At 39.9% G+C, this 22315-nt stretch overlaps 1 protein-coding gene across 4 annotated transcripts in view; it reads left to right on the forward strand.

Moving 5' to 3' along the window:
* DPP6 (dipeptidyl peptidase like 6) overlaps positions 1 to 22315 on the forward strand; it is a 547732-nt gene that overhangs the window by 499702 nt on the left and 25715 nt on the right. For all 4 annotated transcript variants that reach the window (XM_027727817.2, XM_027727819.2, XM_027727815.2 and 1 more), the window contains exons 12-16: positions 453 to 491; positions 6884 to 6991; positions 7570 to 7661; positions 9432 to 9479; positions 11594 to 11712. In XM_027727817.2, coding sequence (XP_027583618.1) covers positions 453 to 491; positions 6884 to 6991; positions 7570 to 7661; positions 9432 to 9479; positions 11594 to 11712 — 406 coding nt within the window. The remainder of the gene's footprint in view (positions 1 to 452; positions 492 to 6883; positions 6992 to 7569; positions 7662 to 9431; positions 9480 to 11593; positions 11713 to 22315) is intronic.

Below are 22315 nucleotides of genomic sequence, written 5' to 3' on the forward strand. Positions count from 1 at the left end.
ATGGTGCATGAATATAAGCTCTGTATTAACAGATTCTATATTTTAAACTGACATAGGTGTTTCCAGAGTAGAAAATTGTCCTGATATACCCATCCCTTGAAAAAATGATGCAATTCTTTGTATAGAGCACTGTACAGAAAATTTCTTAGTAACATTCATTTCAACCTTTATTTATTTCTTAAAAAACTTTATTTCTTTGGGGAACAGGATATCTTGTGGATTTTTGTGTTTGGTCTGTACAAGTAAAATGCTTTCTTGATCTAGTGCATGCTTATTTGTTGGAGAGGAAAGGCAAGGAGAGGAGCCACTGGATTCCACTCCTGAAGCATATATTGAAGCAGTTTCTTTGTATTTCTGAACAACCTTTCAAATTCGATCCAACAGCTTCCTGCCCTGATGAGCAAAATGTAATAAATGACAAGTATTGTATTAATGTTCTTTTTCTGTTTTAGAAACATGAAGATGAGAGTGACGCCTGGCTACACAGACAGGTAATATCGATCTTCTCCTTGCAGTCAAGTTTTTGGCAGGTTTTTTGTTTCATTGTGTTTTCTACCAAAGAGAAAATCTGATTTCCAGACCTGAAAAAGTTACTTGGAAGATGGCATGATCTCTGTTATAGAAAAGAGTCTCTCAGTAACAAACAAGTTCTTATTGAAGATGCCATCTTCTCTGGTAGGTCCCATAGTTCTTAGCCTGCAATTTACTCAGATTTAAAAGAGATGAAAAGCTGATGGTGAAAATTCACCCACTGCCAGTATTTGTGTAGGACTCAACAACCTCAGAGGTAGCCCTTCATACCCTGCCTTGAGACTGATAATGATTTAAACAGTATGGTGCTTGTTTTATGGTCATTTTAATTGAGGATCTGTGCTCCATTCAGAGACAAAATCATGAAGATAGGACTTTTTATGTTACTTAAAGATCATATCTCAGGCACATGGTGTGACTCTTGGGGATGGTCCTGTGCAGGGCTTAGAGTTGGACTCAATCATCCTCGTGGGTCCTTTCCAACTCAGCATATTTTGTGTGATTCTGTGATATATAACACGTGCCCAGGAATCAGTTTGTGAAGTGACCTCAGGTTTGATTAAGCTGTTCTTGAGAGAGAAGCTGTGATACCAATTCAGCCACAACACTGAACTGTTTTTCAAGCATTGTGTGAATGCCAGTCAGGGAGCAGCATGTCTGGTAAAGATCTTCTACTATATATTTTTCCAAGTCCAGATTTAAAGCATTTCACGTTTTTGTCACAGCTTGTTCAGAGGAGCCAAGAACATGTAGAAATTACACTACATCAGTTCATAGCAAGAGCAATGCTCTCCTCTGTTCAAGTGGCTGTCCTGCAGCAATGGGCTGTGTGTGATCCAGATAAAAATTGATTGTACAGTGGAAATAGAGTTTGTGCTCCAAGCATTTCAAATAATCTTTTGCTGGTGTGCACAGGTATAGAGTAAAAACTGCTGAAGTGTTGTTTACATTCGTAAGAACTGTGTTGGCTTGAGTAGGAAACAAAAACTTGAAAGACAAGCCAAGTCGAGATAAGTTGCCCAGATATTATATATTAAAAAAGAAAAAGGACTTCACAGTATTCATTTATTTTATAAGTTGAAGGATAGTTGTAATCCTTTCACTGCTATTTACTGCAGTATAGTAGAACTTGTGTTTTATAGAATTAATACTGTATAGCAGAACTTGTGTTTTTACACTGCTGTGGTTCTTTAGTTACTTACCTACTACATGGACAGGCATTAAAAGATGATACTTTATCCTCAATATCTGAAGTAAACGATCTATCAGTCTCTAATGGGCCTGCTCCAGGGAGATATATTTTGTTTTACTATATCTCCAAAGAGCATATACTTATATTGAGAGCACACACTTAGTTTGATGCTAGAGAAGGTTGTTCATTACAGCAAAATGAGTCAGACATCTCAGTACTAAACTAAGATACCATTTTCTATGGACTTTGGAGACATTTGATAGCACCCTTCAAAAGCTTTTGTAAGAGTCTGAAGAATTATAGAGCTCTTTCCCCTGTGTTTCTGACAACAAAATCACTTTAAATTCTAGTTTTGGCTGAATATGATCACTAGGATAATTGTATTTTCTATATTTACCCTTTATTTTATGACACATTAATCTAGATAACTGGAAAGCTATTTTCATGGCGTGTCTGATTATGAGAATGATGTGAAAATGTTAAATGCTAGTGTGAGTCCACTAACCTCTTCAAGAAGGAGATAATTGCACATCAGGCAGCTACTGAAGGAGCTCAGGAACGTGGCTCAGCTGGGGATGAAGACTCCTTGGTTGAGACATTTTAGTATATATACAAATCAGCCAGGTACCAAATCCCCTCTGGAAACACCCAGTGTGGTGAGCAGTGGGGCCACACAGTCAATGGACCCTGGGCAGGATTCAGCTCACCCTGAAGAAGGCACCCACTGCCTGGCTGTCCAGCTTTCTCTGTGTGCTCTTTTGACCAGACCTCCTTCTGAGAAGTTTTAAATCACTGGGACCAAGGAATCTAATTGCTTGCCTTTTTCTTTAAAAAAACGCTTAAAAGTGCTCCATATGCGTGGTTTGAAAGGCATACACAGGCTTTACCTTTTTCTTGGAAATTTAAGTGCATCTGGTCTTCCTGGAATAGGGACAAAGCTCACAGTCAGCTGGGAGCAGGAGACAAGGCGTTTATACCAGGGACATGAGGGAGTCTCCAAGGATGACAGGGTTGACTTTTTTTCAGCTGTTTGAAATACTGGGAGTTCTGAGATAGGGTGTACAACTCATGAACTTGACTTCTGTTGTAGTGGTTTGGCAACTCAGTGTCATTTAATAGTCCGTGGAAGGTCATAGCAAATGATCTCATTTCCTTGTGGGCTTAAGTTCATGAATACATTTTACACAAGTCCAAAATCTTTGGAGAGCCTCTCCCCAACACAGGCAAAGAGAAATACTGCAGTCACTGTCTGTGTAGCTGAAAAATAGGATAAACTACTTAAAACATGATGAGAAATATACAATATTTACACAGGATTTGCTAGAAAGTATCTGTCACTCTTTTTCAGATGAGGTGGCACATGTTCACTAAAACTGTCTAGGGACTCTGGAAGTTTTTACTTCTTTTATTTATATACTTGCTTGTGCACTTCTGAGCATAAAAGCCAGACATTTAATTTTGCTTAAATATACAAATTGTTTGAGACAGTAATTACAGCTGTAAACAATTTTGTTTCAATTTTTGTGAAGAAGCCATTTTCCAGTAGTACCAGTGATGGTCACATACAGACAATGAGTCAGCAAGGGAGAAATAACACAATTTCTGAGCACCTGCTGAAAATAAACTTTACTGGCATTTTAATTAGTTTATTTATTTAATTGTGAATGTGGCCAGGAAAAAAAATTTAATTATAAACCAGGGTGCAATTGCAACTCCCCCTTTAAAGGTTTTGACATTGGCAGGATCAGGAGATTACCATAAAATTGTTTAGAGACTTATAACCTCCAAAACTCTCTGTGTAGGTTGGCTGCCCTCCCCTGATAACAGTTTCTTTGGGTTGCATTTTACTTTCCAGTCCCCTGTTTCACTGGTGTTTCAGATGACCTCAGTCTGAAACTAAAGACTTGCTCTGTCAAAAGGCTGAGATGTTGAACACCTCACACCATCTTTCTTTTATTACTGCCTTGCCTTAATCCTGTTTGCATGAAAACCCAGTAATTATTCTTACATGTAGTTAATAGGGAGTACAAAATGAGATCTTTTAAATAAAAACAGAGTTCAGAGAAACTTATGAACAAGATCCACTTTTTCACCCTGTAAAGCCCTTTTGCCATGGAATTATCTCGTAACTGACCTAATGTTGGACTATAGACAAGGGACACAACAGAAATAAGACCCAGAGTCCCATAACTCAAATACCCAAAGTCATCTGCCAGAGCTAAAAAGCAGCTTCTGGCTACAAAAAAAATCTTTTTGATACTTAAACAAAGAGTCCTGATTTCATCCAGTGGAGGGGATGGGTACCCAGAGGCACAGGTTCCTCTCCTCTCCATCTGATGACCCTGTATTTTGGTGCAGGTGCCATTCTGAGATGGCCAGGTATGGTGCACCCAGCCACAGCTGAGCATGGAGACAGGGATGGAGGATGAAGCTCAGCATTGCCCCAGGGGCTGAGTGTGTCAGGAGATGGAAAGAGATCTTCCCCCTCTGCCCTAAAAAGGAGGTGACTTCATTATCCCAGTAGAGTCGATGCACATGTTGGATGTTTGGTTTTTTGTTGTTGGATTTAAACAAAGCATTTACCAATATACAAAGGGTTAAAAGGATCCACGTCACACCTATCTGTTTATCAGAGCTATGGGCCTGTGACACTTAAATTATTGGGACATTTCCCAATTTATTTGTTTTTGTGTAATTGTTATTCTTTACTCCAGGACTTTGTGCTCCTCTCTAAGACCTACAGAAGCTGAGATTGCATTTAGAATTGTCCCCTCACTCATCCTGATTCTGCCAAACTTGGGATAAGCCTCTGAGGCACTCCTGGGTTTCTTCTCCTGACCATTTAGAGATCTGGCTGAGCAAAAGTACAAGAAGAGCCATAAGGACTTCAGGAGTGTCCTGTGGAATCTCACCACTGCCTCTGTCCCGTCATTCCGTCCTTAGCAGGCACAGCAGCTGATGTATTTAAGGACAGTGTGTGACCTGTCTGCTTTCTGCAGTCCAGTCCTCTCATATTTCACCATTATCTACACCAAAACATTACAGACATTTGATACTATAACCATGTCTATTCCCTTTAAGATCTATTAATGAAACATGAGTTTCTCAATCCCTTTTTTGCACCTTCTGATACCAGCTGCTTCCATAAACCTCCTGTGGCAAAAACTTCCAAACATTCCCTACCTGCTGCATAGTAAAAGTATTTTCTTTTACTGGCATTAAGCTGCTCTATTATTTTCAAGGAGGGCTGTTCTGTTTTGGTGTTGTGGGATTCAGTCAATAATAGTCGACCAAAGGCTCAGACAATTCATATCACATGCAGAATATTTTAATAATGTGCTCAGTGTAGCTCCCTACAGTAAAAAATCCTATTACAAGAGAATTTCAGCCTGTCCCTGCATTTACCACCTGGGATCTGTCATCATCTCTGTCACAAAGTTCTGATTGTATTAATGTGTTGTCTTTCCAGTAACAGGAATGTGCAAACAGCCCGTCTTGTAACATCAACCCAGTGCTAAAACCTCACATCTGTCACCTGTGCCATGAAGCTCCTTTCCCTGTAACTATGAATGAACCTCAAACTCATTTGCACAATGCCTGCTCTTGCTGGCAGAGATGGATTGCTGGAATATATAATGCAGAAGGCACAGATATAGAAATGGAGGGTGAAATCATTGCTACTTACCTCAGTAAAAGAAAACCTGTCGAGCAGAAGGTTTGCCCGAGCTATCACAGTCATTATTCAATGAGTTTTCTCATGTTATGAAAGGCATTTGGAAATAATATAGAGTTTCATGTTTCAGGTTCCAGAACAATGTCAGAAACAAATGAAACCATTATTTCCTAGAGCTGCAAGACGCTGTAAATGGGCATATTTTAAAATATACTGAAAACCTAAGCAGGGGAAAATGAAAGGAAAAAGGAACAATTTGAACACCTAATATAGCATTGATAAATCTGATAAATAGTGGAAAATAATTAATCAGTAAAGAACTGGGAGCATAGGCACATACAGCAAGAATAATGTGCTAGCTTGTGAGAAATAAAAATGTTTATTCCTTGGCTGTAGGTGTTGGTATGAGCCATAGGTCTCCCAGAACAATGAAGTTCTTACCAGTTCATTGTGGTATCTTGGCACGTGCCAAGCAGAAAGCCACAGTGTTTGATTAACACTAAACCAAAGGAGGACCCAGAAGAGGCTGAGCAACAGTCTCCCTGTTGACTTCCCTGGAAGAAGAAGGGTCCACAAAGCTGGGCCAAGGAAGGCAGGACTCATCCAACCACAGAAAAGCCTGATATCACAGGAGAGGTTCAGCAGAGGTTTGGCCCTTTATTTAGTCCCAGCTACTCGAGATTCAGAGTAAGCTTCATGTAGCCAGTTCCCTTGGTACAGTGCTCCTGTGTCACACCATATGGACCATCCTTCTGCTTTCCCTTGTAGCCTGCTGTTCAACCATCTCATGCAGTGACTTCTCATGTGCCTCAGGGTTCCTCTACAAAAAGAAGACATCCTTCCAGGAGATGCTTGCTTGCCATATGTGGTGTTTGATTTTCCTTCTGCTGAGTCTCTTCTATCTCTGGTTGAAAGTTCTAGTCACCCACTAAAAGTCAATCACCACATTCACCTGGGAGCTCTGTGTCAAAGACAGTTCTGCAAGAGATCCTCTCCTTCATAAATAATTCAGTGAGATAAGCATTTGTAAGACAGGAGAAAAAGACAGCAGTTAGATGCTGTTAGTTGTGTTTCCTCCAGGACAGGAACAAATCCATTCTTCCAGCAGAGTAAACAGGGTTTGTCATACTTGTGCCAGCAAGGTTCAAACGAGCTCTAAAGGCTGTATTCCAACTGCCCCAAGCAGTCAGCTGCATATGTGTACTTTTGGCTTTGCAAATGGGAATTGACTTTATAGCAAAGAAACTCTCCTTGTTGCCTGTCTCCGTCTTCCCACAGCTGAAAAGTGTCTGCTTTCCCAAGAGCAAGAAGCAATAATCTTCAAAACTTTCTTCAGTTTTCAGTGGGCTTTCTGTTTGCCTCAGGTTGCTGTCAAGGAGCACTTTCTATTTCACTGTGAATTAATTTCACCAGGGTTTGCAGTGCTGAGCAACTCTAAATACAATAAATGAACAGTAAAACAATCCTTAAATTTGCTGCTTATACAGAACGAAGAGCCGATTTTTTCCAAGGACGGTCGGAAGTTTTTCTTTGTCCGAGCCATTCCCCAGGGAGGACGTGGAAAGTTCTACCACATTGCCATGTCATCATCACAGGTAACTCACTCACTGCCACCTGAGGCAGACAGCAATGAAAAGTAGTACCTGTGCTTGTGCCGGCAAGACTGGGAGGTGCAAATGTAGAAAGGTCTTGTGCATAAAAGAAAAAAAAAACTTCAATGATGCTTTATTGGGCATGAGATAACATGAATTTACAAATTAAACACTTAGAAGTAAAAGGTCAACCGTGTCTTTGCAAATATTGTCATTGGTTTGGTTTAGTTTTTTTTAATACCACCTCAGTTGTAAATGAATAAGTAAATCGCTGTCCTGCGATAAAAAATTAATTAGAAGCATGTGGGCATGCTGGATTAGAGGAAGGGGTTTGAAGCTGCTCTGTGCTGAATTCATATAATTAACTTCAGTGGAGTTATGGTTAAGATGATTCTGACTCCCCATTATTTCTATGCCTGCAGATTCACAGAAATAGCAGGTGGGGTAGTGGAAATTGCAGATGCAAGGTTTATTTTTCATGGGCAATGGAGTCAAAAGAGCTGTCTTCTTCAGAAGAGGAGCTGTGCTCAGGTATCTGCTTTTAAGAGTAAAGAAATCTAATATTCTTTTCTGTCTGGCAGCCCAACAGTAGCAGCGACAACTTACAGGCTATTACATCTGGCGATTGGGATGTGACAAAGATACTGGCATATGATGAAAAGAGGCATAAAATGTAAGTAAACGTTGGCCTGACAAATCAGTCTTCCCTTGTTTAGCCCTGGGCTGTGGGGTCAGTTACAACGATGCTGTGTATACATCTGAAATGTATGAGCATGAGGTGGAGATAAGAAAGCAGGAGAAGCTGTCTCCCTTTTGGCTTAACCTCTCACACTATTACATATATCTTGTGCTACTTTGATTTTATCTGTACAGTTCAAACCTCTCTTTCTGCAAATATTAAATATATTTGTGCAGAGCAGTAATTTCTCCTGCTGCAACTTCTGAATTTAGCCTCTGAAGGAAAGAAGTCTATTTTCATTGACCACCTAGATAGTCAGTTTTAGAAAGAATCCTTTGTTGACCTGCAAAAATATCCATGCATTAGGGGGGGAAAAAAACGTATTTAGGTAGAATTAAAAAAACAAGCAAACAAAACAAACAAACAAAACCCCCAAACAAAAAAACAAACAAACCAACCACAAAAACCCCACCGTTCTTCACACCTGCCCTTTGTGCTTGTAAAATAACTTCTGTAAATATTCACTTTTTCAAATACACTTCAGGAAATTACATAATAAAATATTTGCAAGGCTTTCTGGAATCAAATAACATATAGATTCCTTTCCAGGCGAAGTTTCAGATGGATGTGAGGTTCTCACCTCTGAGTTACTTAATGTCACTGAAACTTGAGTAAAAAGTCTCTGGAATATAATAAACTTTGAGTTATCATTAAAAGCACAATGCTTCTTCAAGGTTTTGAATGCTCTCAATTGCCAATAACTCAGTACAATATAGAATCATAGAAACATAGAGTCACAGAATGACTTGGGCTGGAAGAGACCTTAAAAATCATTTAGTTCCAACTCCCTGCCTACCATGGGCAGGGACACCTTCCAATGGACCAGAGCCCCCATCCAACCTGACCTTGAACACTTCCAGGAGTGGTCTAAGCAGCAAACTGGCACCAAAGTCTTATTTGCATTTTAACTGGCAAGCCAAGCAGAAAACAACGCGTACAGTTTGTGCACTCCAAGTGTATGCCTGGGCAAGTGCAGCTCGTTGGAAGCAGATCAGCAGGGATGAATATGCTTCCTGATATTATTCACCCCATGGATGCTGTATTTGTTCCTGTGGTCCATCCTTATTCACATGAAATGACATCTGGGGGATCAGTTCATCCCCACGTGTTGGACTGAGGTTGGCCACCTCCAGCAGCATCTCTGTATTGCCTTCGGAAGCCACTGCACAACAGGGCTTTGGGATAAACATCCAGAAAGGAGCTCATCACAGTGTCAGTGCAAAACAGGGACAATGAAGTGTTCCTCTGCTTCATACTCTGCCTTCCTTTTCTAAGAGGATATTTCAATGGGTTTCACGTCAGATCCTGGTTTGCTATTTAACTGCGCAAAGAATAAAAGGTGGTCACAGGAGTTAAAACTGGTTCTAAACAAAATACAAACAAACCAAACAAACATTTAAAGGAAATTCTGAGCCATAAATCTTAATGTAAAAATGTGGATGTCTCTCATTTGTCCACTTGATCCTTTTTGGTTCACTGACAGGACCAGTTTAGGACCCAAACTTTTCCATGCTTGTTTTAACTGCAGTGCATTCTACAACATCCTTGCTTGAGCCTCTGCAGTGATGTGTCCCTCTCTATGTTTTTCTAATTCAGTTTAAACTTTCCTTGCTTTACAAGGTCAGGAAAATGATGATGTGAATGAAGATGTTGTTGCATGAGGTACTTCTAAGCACAATTGCCTTTTTGATTTTTCCCCCACAGTTATTTCCACAGCACAGAAGATTTACCAAGGAGGAGACATTTATACAGGTATGTGCCTTACTAACCTCACATACAGAATTTCCCATTTCTTCAGTCTTACACGAATCATTACATAAGCAATTGCAACAGAAGCAGTTTCTTAAGTTTTTGTCTTTAGTGGCATTGCAAGATCTTGCAGTGTGTCACTGGAATAGACAAAACAGCATAACCATAGTGAAAAAAGCTCTTGACATTTGGAAATGTTTTACATTTAGCAATTTTCTCATAGTAATGCCAATTTTAAATTGGTCTTAAGATTGACTGTCACAAAACTTTCCACCCTAGGAAGAATTCAGAATTACATAAACTAATGGTATAAAATGTTCTTATACTTTCAGATAGCCGTTTTCATGGAAATTTGATAGCAGCTCACCTCTTCACAAAACTGAAAAGAGTTAACAGTGTGTTATGTTTACAGACCTTCTTCTGCAGTTCCAGGAGAGTTCAGTATCCTCCCTAAGTGTTTGATGAGTAAAAGACGACTTTATAATAAGCTATTGCTAGTGTAGCTATTGTGAAGTATTGTGGAAGCAGATTACAAAGGGGAGGAAACACAAACTTTTCAACAAACATTTTCGAATCATTATTCCACTTGTCTTATTTTTCTTCTCAGTCACTCTGCTGCCATCACAACATCTGCAATGAAGGGCAGAGTTGGCAATGGCATTGTCTGATAAACAACAGTCAGTACAATTTCCTTCTCTCACATGGTATCATGCCTTTCTCTTTCCTCAGTGGGAAGGAAAATAGAGTGAACTAAATTACCTGTAGTCAAATCATTTTTCCCTTTTAAGACCTCTATGCCTGTTCACTGCACTCCCCAGTTTTTTGAGAGTAGCTCAGCTCAGTGTTTATTTTCTAGAAGAAAAGAAAAAAAAAAAAATATATCTTAACCCTTCATTTCTATTGAAATGAGAAGAAAATCTCACTTTAAAAACTGAGTCCAGGCAAAGCTGCTCAAGAGCTGCTGGCATGAGACAAAGTGTTTCCACCCCTCCTCAGATTGGCACGAATCTCACCCTGGTGCCTCATCAGCCTCACCTCCCCACATAGGTAACAGAGAAAGAGATGCCCAAAATTTCAGTGTCCTTGACCTCATCCTTAACCTTACTTTGATTATAGTGATCTTGGTCTCACTTTGGGGAGTCGGTTTCCTGTGCTGTAGTTTGTCTCTTGTCCCAACCCAAAAGCATCAGCCTTTGCATATGTTCATTGACAGAGCTCCACTGGAGCACTGGTAGCTGATATCTGATGAAGATTCACTTAGAGCTTTTTCTTTTTTTGTGTCTGACTTAGTAGATGTAATTAGGATTTAAGTCAGAGACACAATCTGAGCCTAAACAAGAACCCAAGATCTACTCATTTCAGTCTCTGTGGCCCTAAAAAGGTTGCTCAGCCCCATCTCTTGAAATGGTAGGAAAAAACACTCACCTGCTTTACAGTAATACTGGAAAGATCTATTAGTTAATATTCTTGAAGTTTCAGAATGCTATAATGGTGCAAAATGTCATTTATTAATATTCGCTAATGATCAGTATTTCATTCTTCAACATGTAGTAGACTTTTAGAAGCACTTCTGAGCATATGGACAGGCCACATTACCTTCTTTAGCAACAGATCCCTAAATGCAATCTCTCCTTTCTGCTTGGATGCTATAAGAACTACTGTTTAAACTGCAAAAAAGCATTTAGCCTCTGAGGCAGAAGCAAGCAAATCAGACCAGTAAGGCAACCAGTAAGAAACTTTAAAAAAGCAATTCCAGCTCTTTATTGTCTGTTATAAGTGTAGAAACCCTGCTCCTTTGTTTCATGCCTTCATCCACCAAATTATGACTTCCTCTTGTGCAATTGCAACCATCATTTTCTTTTAAAAACTATACTTTCCTTCAATACCACCTGACCTTGCAAAATGACATCAGTATCCATTTATATATTCTTCATTCAGGCAGGAGAAAAAAAAAAGCCATTACTGCTATTTAAACTCAACCAAATGGAAATGCTCTGTCTCTTACTAATGTTGGACACATTACATTCATTTTCTTGTTCTACCGTAAGGTTCAAGTAGTGTTGCTTTCAGACAGCATTTGCTCAGTGACCTTCATGGACTTGTATTAACCTTTTCAGTGCAAGCACAAATGGAAACTTCAACAGGCAGTGCCTGTCCTGTGATCTGATTGAAAACTGCACTTACTTCAGTGCATCCTTCAGCCGCAATCTGGAATACTTCCTCCTGACATGCGAAGGTATGTTGGCTTCTGTTATTGCAGTTTTTGTGCCCAAGGGTAGGATTTAGAGCCAGCACTGATATCTTTAGACATCCTGTGTGCCTGTGGGCAACTTTGAAAGACTGGCCATAAATATCTGGGTCGCATTGCTTTTGAAGCTTTAGTCTTAATATTTTTCTTTCTTCTGTGTATTTTTATTTGTAACTACAAAGCAGGTGTTTGCAACCCTTTTCTGTGCATCTGTGACCATTGAAGATAGAGGTACATTCCTCTAGACACTCCAAGCATCCTTAAGTTAAAGTAATAGCAAAACCTGGAGGACATAAAACATCAGAAAGTTTATGAGAGAGAAGCCAGCAAGGTGGGATTGACTGTGGGTGACTGGAACTGAGTTCCAAACACATCAACCAATACTGTGGAAAAACAGGGGAATTCAAAGTAAGTTACAATGAGAAGACAGTTTGCCAAGAAAAGGCTGTCTGCAGAAATGTGCCTAATGGACAGTGTGAGTACAGAATATCTAGTGCTTCACTGCTCATTCATCATAAATTTACTTTAACTTGGCATAATCCACAGGTCCAACAGAGATTTCCTGTGTTGAAAATGCCTGAGAATATCCAGTAGGTTAAGGATAGAAGACATTTTAGGAGATGAGCCATAAAAGTCAGTTTCCTCCAGCTCTGTTGGGACTAAATGCAGAACTCCATAGCATTTATTCCTATGTAATTTAATTCTGCTTAATTATCCTAAATTGCACACACAATGCACACATCCCAGTCATCTGGTACTGTGACTGAAGCTTCTCAGATGGCTGTGTGTCCTCTGAAACAGGACTTGAAAAGCAGGGAGCCAACAAGAAATGCCTTATTTTCAACAGCTCAGGAGAGAAGAGAATAGGTATAAGTGGGATATTATGAAGGAATTCTTACTGTGAGGGTGGTGAGGCACTGGAACAGAGAGAAGCTGTGGATACCTCATCCAAGGCCAGGCTCTTAGGAATCTCATCTAGTGGACTGCCCCTTCTCTGGCAAGTATCCATTGCTGCCAGTAACTGTGGTGAACACCAAGGATAAAACAGGAATATCTGAGGTGGCAAAATGGGAAATAACTAAGATACAGTGGAGAAGTAGAATGATTAACATAGTATCAAGCAAAACGTCTGGCTTTGGACAATTGTAAAAACATGTTCTTCCCCTAAGAGAGAAGAACAGAGTGCATGTTGGAGGCATTTAGAGATATTAAAAAATATCTGACAACACAGTACAGAAAAATAGCATTAAAAGTTCAATGCACTAATTAAGTTAATGGGCTACCCGTAAATCTGAATCCATAGTTATGGCAGACATACCCAGAGAAGTGTCATTGGTCAATAAACACTCGGTTCTGTAGTAAATATTATTATATTTATGAAGTTTGTCCCTTTAAAAGAAAAACCTTGCATATTTTTCCTCTTGTTTTCATTTCAAGAACAGCTGTCAGCAGCTACCAGAGAATGTGTCCATTTCCTTTGCACCAAGATAATTGTTTTACTGTAATTAGAAGCATTTGTGCATAACAAGATTAAGGTTTCTAAAGGATCTTATCAACAGTTATGAGGTGATATGATTACATTATATCTCATTCACAAAAACTTGCAATGATACCTGAAGAGATTGATGAATTGTATTAGTGTGTTCATTAATCCAGTGCACAAGATAATGATTTTGCATAATAAACTGTGGGCCAGATTCTCATCTGCTGTAAACAATACCTCAGTTATAAGGTCATTAGAGTTAAATCTCTTTACATCTGCTGAATATATCTTTGTCTGAATTTTCATTTTTCAGGACTAAATTCTCAAACTGTAATGTCTTTATAACACAAATACAGAACAGCTTGAGCTATGGAGCTAATGTCAGTGTCTCCATTCAGATACTTTTAAAAAATATGTATATTTAGGAAAATACAGAAAGCTTGGTAGGATTTTTATTTTCAGTGATTTTATAAAAATATCAAAACATTGCATTTGGTGGAGTTATTCCTTATTTACATAACTGAGTGAGAGATCTTTCAATCCTCTTTGCTTTCAGGCAAACAGTTTACAGGAACAGCATTTCATTTTAGCACTTTTCGTGTAGGACCCATCTAACCAGATGTCTGCTATGGGTACGTTTAGAGCAGAGGCAGCTCCCTTTGGTTTCTGCTACAGCAGATGTGAGTCAGGTCAGTGGAAACATCTGTTCTTGGATGAAGTGCAGACTTCTGGATAAAAATATCATCCCATCATACTTCAGTCATGTAAATAGGTGTTATGGTTTGATGAAGAATCACTGGGATCCGCTAATAGGAGAATTCCTTTTCCACAGCTCCTCAGACTGCTTAGCCAGAGCTTTTGCCTCACTTTCTCAGAGTATTAGATCACTGATCATTAGTCATACTCTGGTAATTTTTCTATTAGAAGGCAATTCTATTTATTCATATACACATATGACACATAGGTGGGAAAGCTGCTTGAATGAGGATGTATCAAGGAATCCTGCCTATCAAGCAGGCAGAAAAGCAGCAGCCCACCAGGACAGCCAAGTGCTTGTTTTACAACACCTGCTACCCAAGGGTTTCTGCCAGGAGTTCTCATCTCTGCTTTCTGCAAAAAGCCACAGTTGGAGTCGATGCTGTTGACCAGACAGTGGCAGACAGTTCCTGTTGCTGTTTCATTCTTTCTTCTTCATCTACATTGTATAAAAGCAGCCAGAACTCAGGTCTTGCTGTGCACTCTGTGACTACCTACAGAAATGTGTGTTTGTAGCAGTTACTGGTGTGTGACTTTATGTCAGACTCATATGTATCTTTGAAGGGGAGTAAACTATTTTACTGTGATCTGACCTGTAATAGTTTAAAAAATTTTATTTTTTCAGCTCTCTACAGGACAAATGCATGGGCAAATATTTATAGCTTAAAAATAATTTCTGTACTGGCAGAGACTGACCCCCACCATCCCTTGCTTTGTGACCTTCCATTGCAAATCTCAATGAGTTTAGAGGCACAGACACGACTGTGGCTCAGATGAACTTCTCTACAATGATGGCAAGGTTTGTAAGATTTGATTAAGCAATAAGTGCTTATAAAATACTCAGTGACACTTAAATGAAAGGCAGGGGAAAGGAAAATATCTATCTTTAAAAAAAAAAAAAGAACACTAAAAACCAAGAAAGGTCTGACATTGCTCGTTTTATCCCAAAGGTCAAGAGCTGGAAGTTTTCTATTCTCTCTTGTGGTACTTTAAAGGCAAAATATAATTGCCTTAAAAAAATTTTGCGGTCCTACAGACTATGTTTAACAGCATTGCTGCCTGGCACAGGATGAAATGAGAAAAGTGTGCTATAATAAAAGGTAACCTCTCTTGAAAGAGGACAGTGTAATGCTTACTGTCAGGAGGCAACATTTATTGCAATCAGTCAGTCCCAGAAGGCTAGTTACCTTATTTTTCATCTAATTTTATATGCTTATGATTGAATTACTGTAGCAGGATATAAGGAAACATGATGCTTTACAGGTTGCTGTTAGATTATCTCCTCTAGACACTGTTGAAAAAGCAATATCTGCTGGACCAAGGTCACTCCTACTGTCACTTTCATCATAAAATATGGGTTTACACTTTTGCCTCCTCTCATAAACCAGCCCAGGCACCTCCACTGATTCCTTCTAAAGATAAACAGAAATAGGATCTGAAATAGTTTGTTACTTTACACATAAATTTAATTGGGTATTGGTTTTTCTCATCTGGAATGGGATGTAAAATTCAATTGCACAGAGAAAAGGATAACAAATTACAAGTGTGGGCTGTGGAAAGCAATTTGTTCCTGTTTCTTTAGTGGGACTCAGACAGGTAGGGTACAAGGCTGAATTACACGAGCCAGTAAAGCAGTACAGCCCATTTTTAGCTGATAGCTCCTTCTCCTCTGAAGGATGAAGCCTTGTCAATAACTACCACTGCAGTCAGCTGTGGAATGTTTCAGTATTTCCATTTTACACAGGTGCACTCAGTCTTCAATGATTCCTTACTCCCCAGTGTAGCACTATTAAAACCTGAGTCCTAATGAGGTTGTCCAAAGAGGCCAAAGAAAGGATGTGCCACCATTTCTGTTGTGGGATAACTGGTACTCTGACATTCCATGTAGCAGCTTTGGCTGCAGTGGTTTCACCCTCATAAAAAATCTGTGAAATCACAAAGAATTTCGCTTGGACACACAGAACAGGCAAAGGATTTCTGGAACCTGGAGTTCAAGTCCTCTGACACATGCATACATTACTGCAATTAATGCCATTTAATACACAGTGAAAATTATGGGGGAGGAGGGTGTTGTTCATGGAATGGCTACCAGGCTGCTAATTAAAGTTCTCCATAATCATGGGTTATCAGGAAAGGATTAATAATTTTTAGGGATGTCACAAAGAAAATTGGTAGTTACACAGAGGGGAGAGGACTGTAACGAGGGCTAAGAGAAAACAATTGTCTCATGCTTGGCATTGTTGCTGGTGATAGAGAGGTGCCTTTGCCACTGCACTGTGTATTATCCTTCATTCAGTGACCAGTTTGGGAAAAATCAGCTTTCACTTTGAGAAGAAACAACACTGTAACTGAACAGGGAACTCTGTCATGTTCTATAGATCTCAGATCCTTCCTACTTTTCCAGAAACAGTGAGATTGTTTTGTTTCAAAATACCATAAAATCACTACTGTTTATCCCGTCTCTTTGAAGATTATCTCTGCTACAAACCTGTGTTTGTAGCTGACTGGTATCCTTTACTGTCAGTACTGTGCAGGTCAAATGACTTTAAAGCTGTCTCTGTCTTTGGAGAAAAGAAAATAGGCTCTTCTAACAAAAATGTTAAAATATTATCACGTGATTTGGATGTCGTCTCTGGCACTGGGGTTCTTGGTAGCTTAGCCTAGATGGTGTAGATCAGTAATGACAGGTAGCAGGAATGAAGTAATGTTTCCCTTTCCTGGCAGGTAATTCTGCAGCTGTAGAGCAAAATTATGTGTCGTAACTTAGCTGTGCTTGATAAAATACCTGAAGAACCAACAGGAAAGGGATTTATCTGGGTACATGTCTGCTTTTCCCCAGGACAGCAATGACAGCAACTCTGTAACTGCACTCCTGGCCCTGGATGCCTGTAGGTCTGGGAAATCTTTTAAAACAGGATTTATAGGTCTTACGTCCTGCCAGATAAAATCGTGTTTCAGTCCCATTCACAGATAACAAGTGGTGCAAAAGCACTGAATAGAAAAACTTAGCAATTTAAGGATCTCCTTTGAGAGTGATTCATACTAATGAAGAAGCAATGCAACCCAATTAGTGACAACTGAGTCAAGTTCCTCATGCCATTGTACATGTAACTCATTCTGTCTGTGGTTTTATGAGTTTTAAAGACAAGTGCTGCAAATTTGTTCTTTATAGAGCCAGCATGTAACTATAAACGTCTCAGCTGCTTGAACTGTTTCTTGAGGATTTAATTATCTTCTTTACTCCTTCTTGGTGGAAATACGATCTGGACATGGGAACACTTAGGAGCATTACTTACTGCTCTCACTTAATAGGCTTAGGCTGAGCATTAAAAAGTCCTTTTGTTATTCTACATTTCTTCTATTTTCCAGATTTTTGTTAAAGTCAGCAAAGACTTTCACTACCAAGTTTCATCGAATGTTCTGGCTCTGCTTTGTGGCAGGTTGTCCCGACTTTGCTTTTGAATACATTTTAATGCCATATAATCTAGAGCAAAGTTCAGCCTTCCAGTATGGAGAGGTCTAAACCCACATTTTGGAATCCTTTTAGGTATCTAGGTTGTTCTTCCCACTGACGTGGGCACAAGCAGAAGCTCCTGCCCACACGGATGATACAAGTCTGAAATGTAGGGTACTTCTGGAGTTTGCCATATACAGAGAAATTTCTAGTGTGGGTGAATCTAGTGTGGGTGAATTCCTCAAAAGGAATTGAGTGAAATCATTGGATTAACACAAGGGCTGCTTTAGGAGAATGCATCAGCTCAGCATTTATGCTTGTTGGGACCAGGAGCCAAACAAAGGCTCATGTCCTTGATCAGTGCCACCTTTCTAAACCTGGTTAGTGATTGCCCACTAGCCCCTCTCCTGATTTCTTTTAATAACATGGGAAGGGCTTTTTACTAAAAACCCCTAGCCAACACTCCTGTGTGAAAAGAACTTTTAAAGGAGGCTGGAGGTGGTCAGAAAAGTGGGAAAACTGGTTCATTAATGCTGCCTCATTAATGCTGCCTCATAGCCCAGTGCTGCACAGCGTGAGATAAGCTCAGCCAGCAGCTGGGTGGGTGGGAACATCCTTTGAAGCACCAGCATCCAACACCAGCACCACTGGCATAGCTCAGCTCAAGATTTAAGCCCCAGGATTATTTTTATTTTGCTTTTAAATGTGAACAAACCTAAAATTCTGGGCATTGTTTCTATTATTGTGGCTATACTCAGATGCCATTACTGCATACAGACGTTGTCCTTTTTGAAGAGATACATATTTTGGAAAATCTCCTAGTATTTTATTCTCTGGTGGTATTACCAGCTGATTTGGATGGGCTTGAATGAATTCCAAAGAAAAGCTAAATTATAACCAATAAATCACATAGATTTGATGATGAATTTCACTAGCAAAGTAATGTTTCATTTTGCCCATCTTCTTATAGATTCAGTCTGTGCTTTTTGTAATGCTGAGTTTGGGGAACTTTTTTCCCCTGAAAATCACATAAAATCCCAGAAGTATGAGTTTTAATCAATAAATATCTTCACAAAAATGTACAAGTTCTAGCATATCACTCTTGAGAAAATTTTGTCTGTCACATTCATCAAAAAAAATAGGGGCTTCTACTGCTAAGGACTTACTTTATGAATAAAAGTCTCTGCCTTGGAAGAAATTTCATGAAGATCATGATATTTGTCTTTCACCCTGAGCAAGTCAAATCCCATTTTTCCTCAGATTCTCCATCAAAATGAGAAAAACATGTCAAACAGACATTTCTGGCAGTAATTTGTACATCTATGACTCTTTGAACAGTTTGACCTTAATATTATTTAGTATCTCAGGGTAATCCTATATTGATATTTATCAGGATACAGGAAGAGGCAATAGAAGTTTTATGGTTGGCAAAATAAATTCTGCACTAAATGTTTAATTTGAATTATGCAAAGATATAATAAGCCCTTTGCAACCTTTCCCCAGGTGATTTTCATGCTTTTACCAAGTGGGGAGCAGAGGTACAGTGAGAATTAGTGGTTTGCCTATGGACACATCTTGAGTCAAGTTATTATGACCCCCATTTCCTTCCTCATATTGCAAGACAGTACTCCAAGGAAAAGCAGCACAGGCTCCTGGAGCAGACCAGAAATGTATGTCCTTCTGTAGCCTGTCTCCATCAGTGGATGGTGGATAATTACCCTCTCCAGGATTTTTGCAATGATGTTCCCATCAGGGACATGTCTGCCCAGCTCCTGCAATAAGAGGTTGGTTCATGCCTTCAGGCAGGAGAATAATGAACCTCTTTCTACATCTTTCTCAGTTCCTTGATTCAGTCAGACCTTTTAACCTGTGCAGTTTGGGCCAGACCTACCATCCTAGGAAAGCAATGGAAAATCTGGAGATGAGGATATTTTTTTTTTCTTTACTAACTATGGACAAGCAGCTTTCGGGAGCCGTAAATCAATGATTCACAAAGCAAAAGTTCATAAAGCAACATTTTACATCTAACTGCATTGCCTATATATTGTCTTACATATCATGTAGAAATCTTACAGCTTATCACAGTCTCATCAATAACATTCCTGGAGCCAGATTGTAATTAGCAGTTGTGATCCTCAGGTAAACATCAGTGCAATCTATAATGAAAGTACACAGCTTAGCTCTTCCCTGGATATATTGGGCTATTTATGAACTATAAAACAGCTCAATATTTAGGCAAATATGTCTGCAAAAAGTAGGTGGATTGCTTTCTTTTTTTGCCTTTCTGTTACAAAATAATCATGGTTGGCTTCTCTAAATCCTAAGTTGGATGTGGACACCTACGATACATATACTTACAAACAGGTGGTTCTTATAATAGTTGTCTTAATTTGTTGATCCATATCTACATGCAGAGTTCCAAGACAGTGGTCTGAGAAGTCCTAACCAGCTGCCAAGTGCTAGTTAGGACACATGAGTTTGATTTTTTCTGCTGTCACTAGCTCCTTTAGGGAACTCAACCAGGTCTTGTAATTCCATCTTCCTTGAGGTATTGTGAAAATAAAGTCCATTTCTGACTGCAGTGCTCAGATGTGCAGTGACAATAAGGAGCACAGAGGCTCCCGGATGGATAAACTACCAGAGCGGTCTTGAAAGGTTCAGTGAATCTTCGGTCTGTTCACTTCAGAGAAACCTTCCAAGCAGAAACCCAGCTATTGGTATGCAGGAGAGCACTGCTGTAACAAAAGCAGCATGTAAAGTGATTAAATCATACTGGAGTGAAGAGTTAACAAGGCATGGCTGCAGACGTTTGCTGTTAGCTCAGAGCTCCACGAGAGGCGTTGTCTCATTAGCAATTCAATAACGAGTCTGTAATTACACCACAGGCCTTAATAAGTGTGGGGCCAGTCCTCCCAGGTGCTGGATGCTTCTAACTCCCAGCAGCTGCAGCAGGAGCTGGAGGCACCCACAGCAGCCCCTTGGCATGTTGAGGGATGGGACTCCAGCAAGACCAGCTTCCCATGCCCCTGGAGCGTCACTTAGTGCCTTTGGAGACAGGCAACGATCTCTTGGATGAGGGATTGGATTTTATCACAGTAGTAAAGCAGCTATGAAAAGTATAATAACCCATTTTGACTCAAAGGACATCATTATGTGTTATATGTTTTCCCAGCATTGTGAGTGTGCCATGGTCTCGGGGAGACCCAGTGCAGCTGCAAGGGGGAGTATCTTCCTGTGGCTTTTGGCATGGAGGGTCCTTAAATGTGTATGCAGTTTGCTCCTTCTGGGTGATATGGAAGCACTGAGCTTCTAAGAAGGATTCGAACAGGGAAAAAAACGCATTTGCTTGTCAAACAATACTGGGATGGTGCTTCATTAGGACTGTTCTCTGTTCATAATACCCAAGTTAAAATGGTAAAAGCTCTTTTTCTTGCTTTTGGGAGATGAAGATGCTGAAGTTCCTCTTTAACCTTCTCAGGTGACTACTCCCTGTGACTTAGGGCATCTCTGGTAGATGTCCGGGGAAAGCTTGTGGTTGTGCATGCAAATATCTCACTCCAGGGCCTGAAACAAACATTAAATGAACAGGAAGAAAATATATACATTTAATCCCTACTTAGTTTGGTAGAAAGCCTGGCAAGATTTCTGAAGCGTGCGTGTTTAATGTCAACTAATAATGTCATAAACCTGCCCATCACGGTAAGGGCAAAGCATCTTAGAGTCTCCAAATACTTCCTACTGAAATTCAAGGAAATGCTTTCTAAGTGCAGCTGGTCCTGCTAAGAGGGCCAGAGCTTGGCAGTTCAGGTGAGCTTTGGTGAGGATCAAGATAAATTATGTTGTTGAGGTCTAAAGAGAGCTAATTAGATGCTGAAATAAGTATTAGCCTAGAAAATGAGTTTTATTAACCAAGAGCCTATGGATAGAGAAGTGCAATAGGCACACCTTGGTTTAAATTTATGTGAAATGCTGATTCCTGGATTTTACCGCTGGGATATGCCCCAGCTACAGCTCCATATAGTCATGTGAGTAGCTCTGAACACTTCAGCCAAGGTTGAGAGCCAACTTTAAATACTTTCTTTACTGCAGGAACCATAAGCAATAACTCCCAGGTGTTGATTGGGAGGAGGACATTAAGGGGAAGGTTGTTTCTACCTGCTGTCCCTGACAGATTGTACCTCTGTGTCCCACCTCACCTTGCTGTGAAATGTAATAACCCCTTAAAAAGCACCTCATAGTATTTTTCCTCAGTACATCCTGGAGGAACACAGCACTGCCTGTCCACAAAGACTGGAAGTCGAAGTCAGTGCTGCCACTGAAAGAGGCAGCTCCATCCTCTGTCCACCTCCGGAGCCTTTTCACCAATCTGCTCCCTGTGCCACAAACAGGCTCACTCCGTGCTGGGCCCAGGAGCTTAACTGAATGAAAATTAAACATAACATTATTTCTTTCTTCTGAGATCAGTTCAAGAAGCTGCTCTGCTGCTTTACTGGATGATTGTACAAACATTTCTGATCTCGCAAGGGAGTGGGACATGCTGGGATGGGGCCAAGTGGATCCCTGAGGTAGGGATGAGAATGCACAATTCAATGTTTTAGGGAGCCTGGAGTGAGGATTTCATCATCATAGAAACACAGAATATCCTGAGTTGGAAGGGACCCACAAGGATTATTGAAGTCAACTCTTGCCCTTGCACAGGACCACCACAAGAATCATTTGGGAGTATTTTATGGGCCACTTCATGTCTGCAGCTTATTACTGCTGCATGCCAGAGTAGAGTGGTACCTATAGTCTATATTATTCAAAAATAAAATATGGTTTTCATTTGTTGGCTCAGATTTAATGTTATTTTAGATCCCAGCAAGTATCTTAATATACTACAACAAATTTTTGCTACT

This window comes from Pipra filicauda, unplaced genomic scaffold (assembly GCF_003945595.2).
Source record: "Pipra filicauda isolate LSUMZ 115617 unplaced genomic scaffold, ASM394559v2 scaffold1_size10287979_pilon, whole genome shotgun sequence".
NCBI classification, from domain to species: domain Eukaryota; kingdom Metazoa; phylum Chordata; class Aves; order Passeriformes; family Pipridae; genus Pipra; species Pipra filicauda.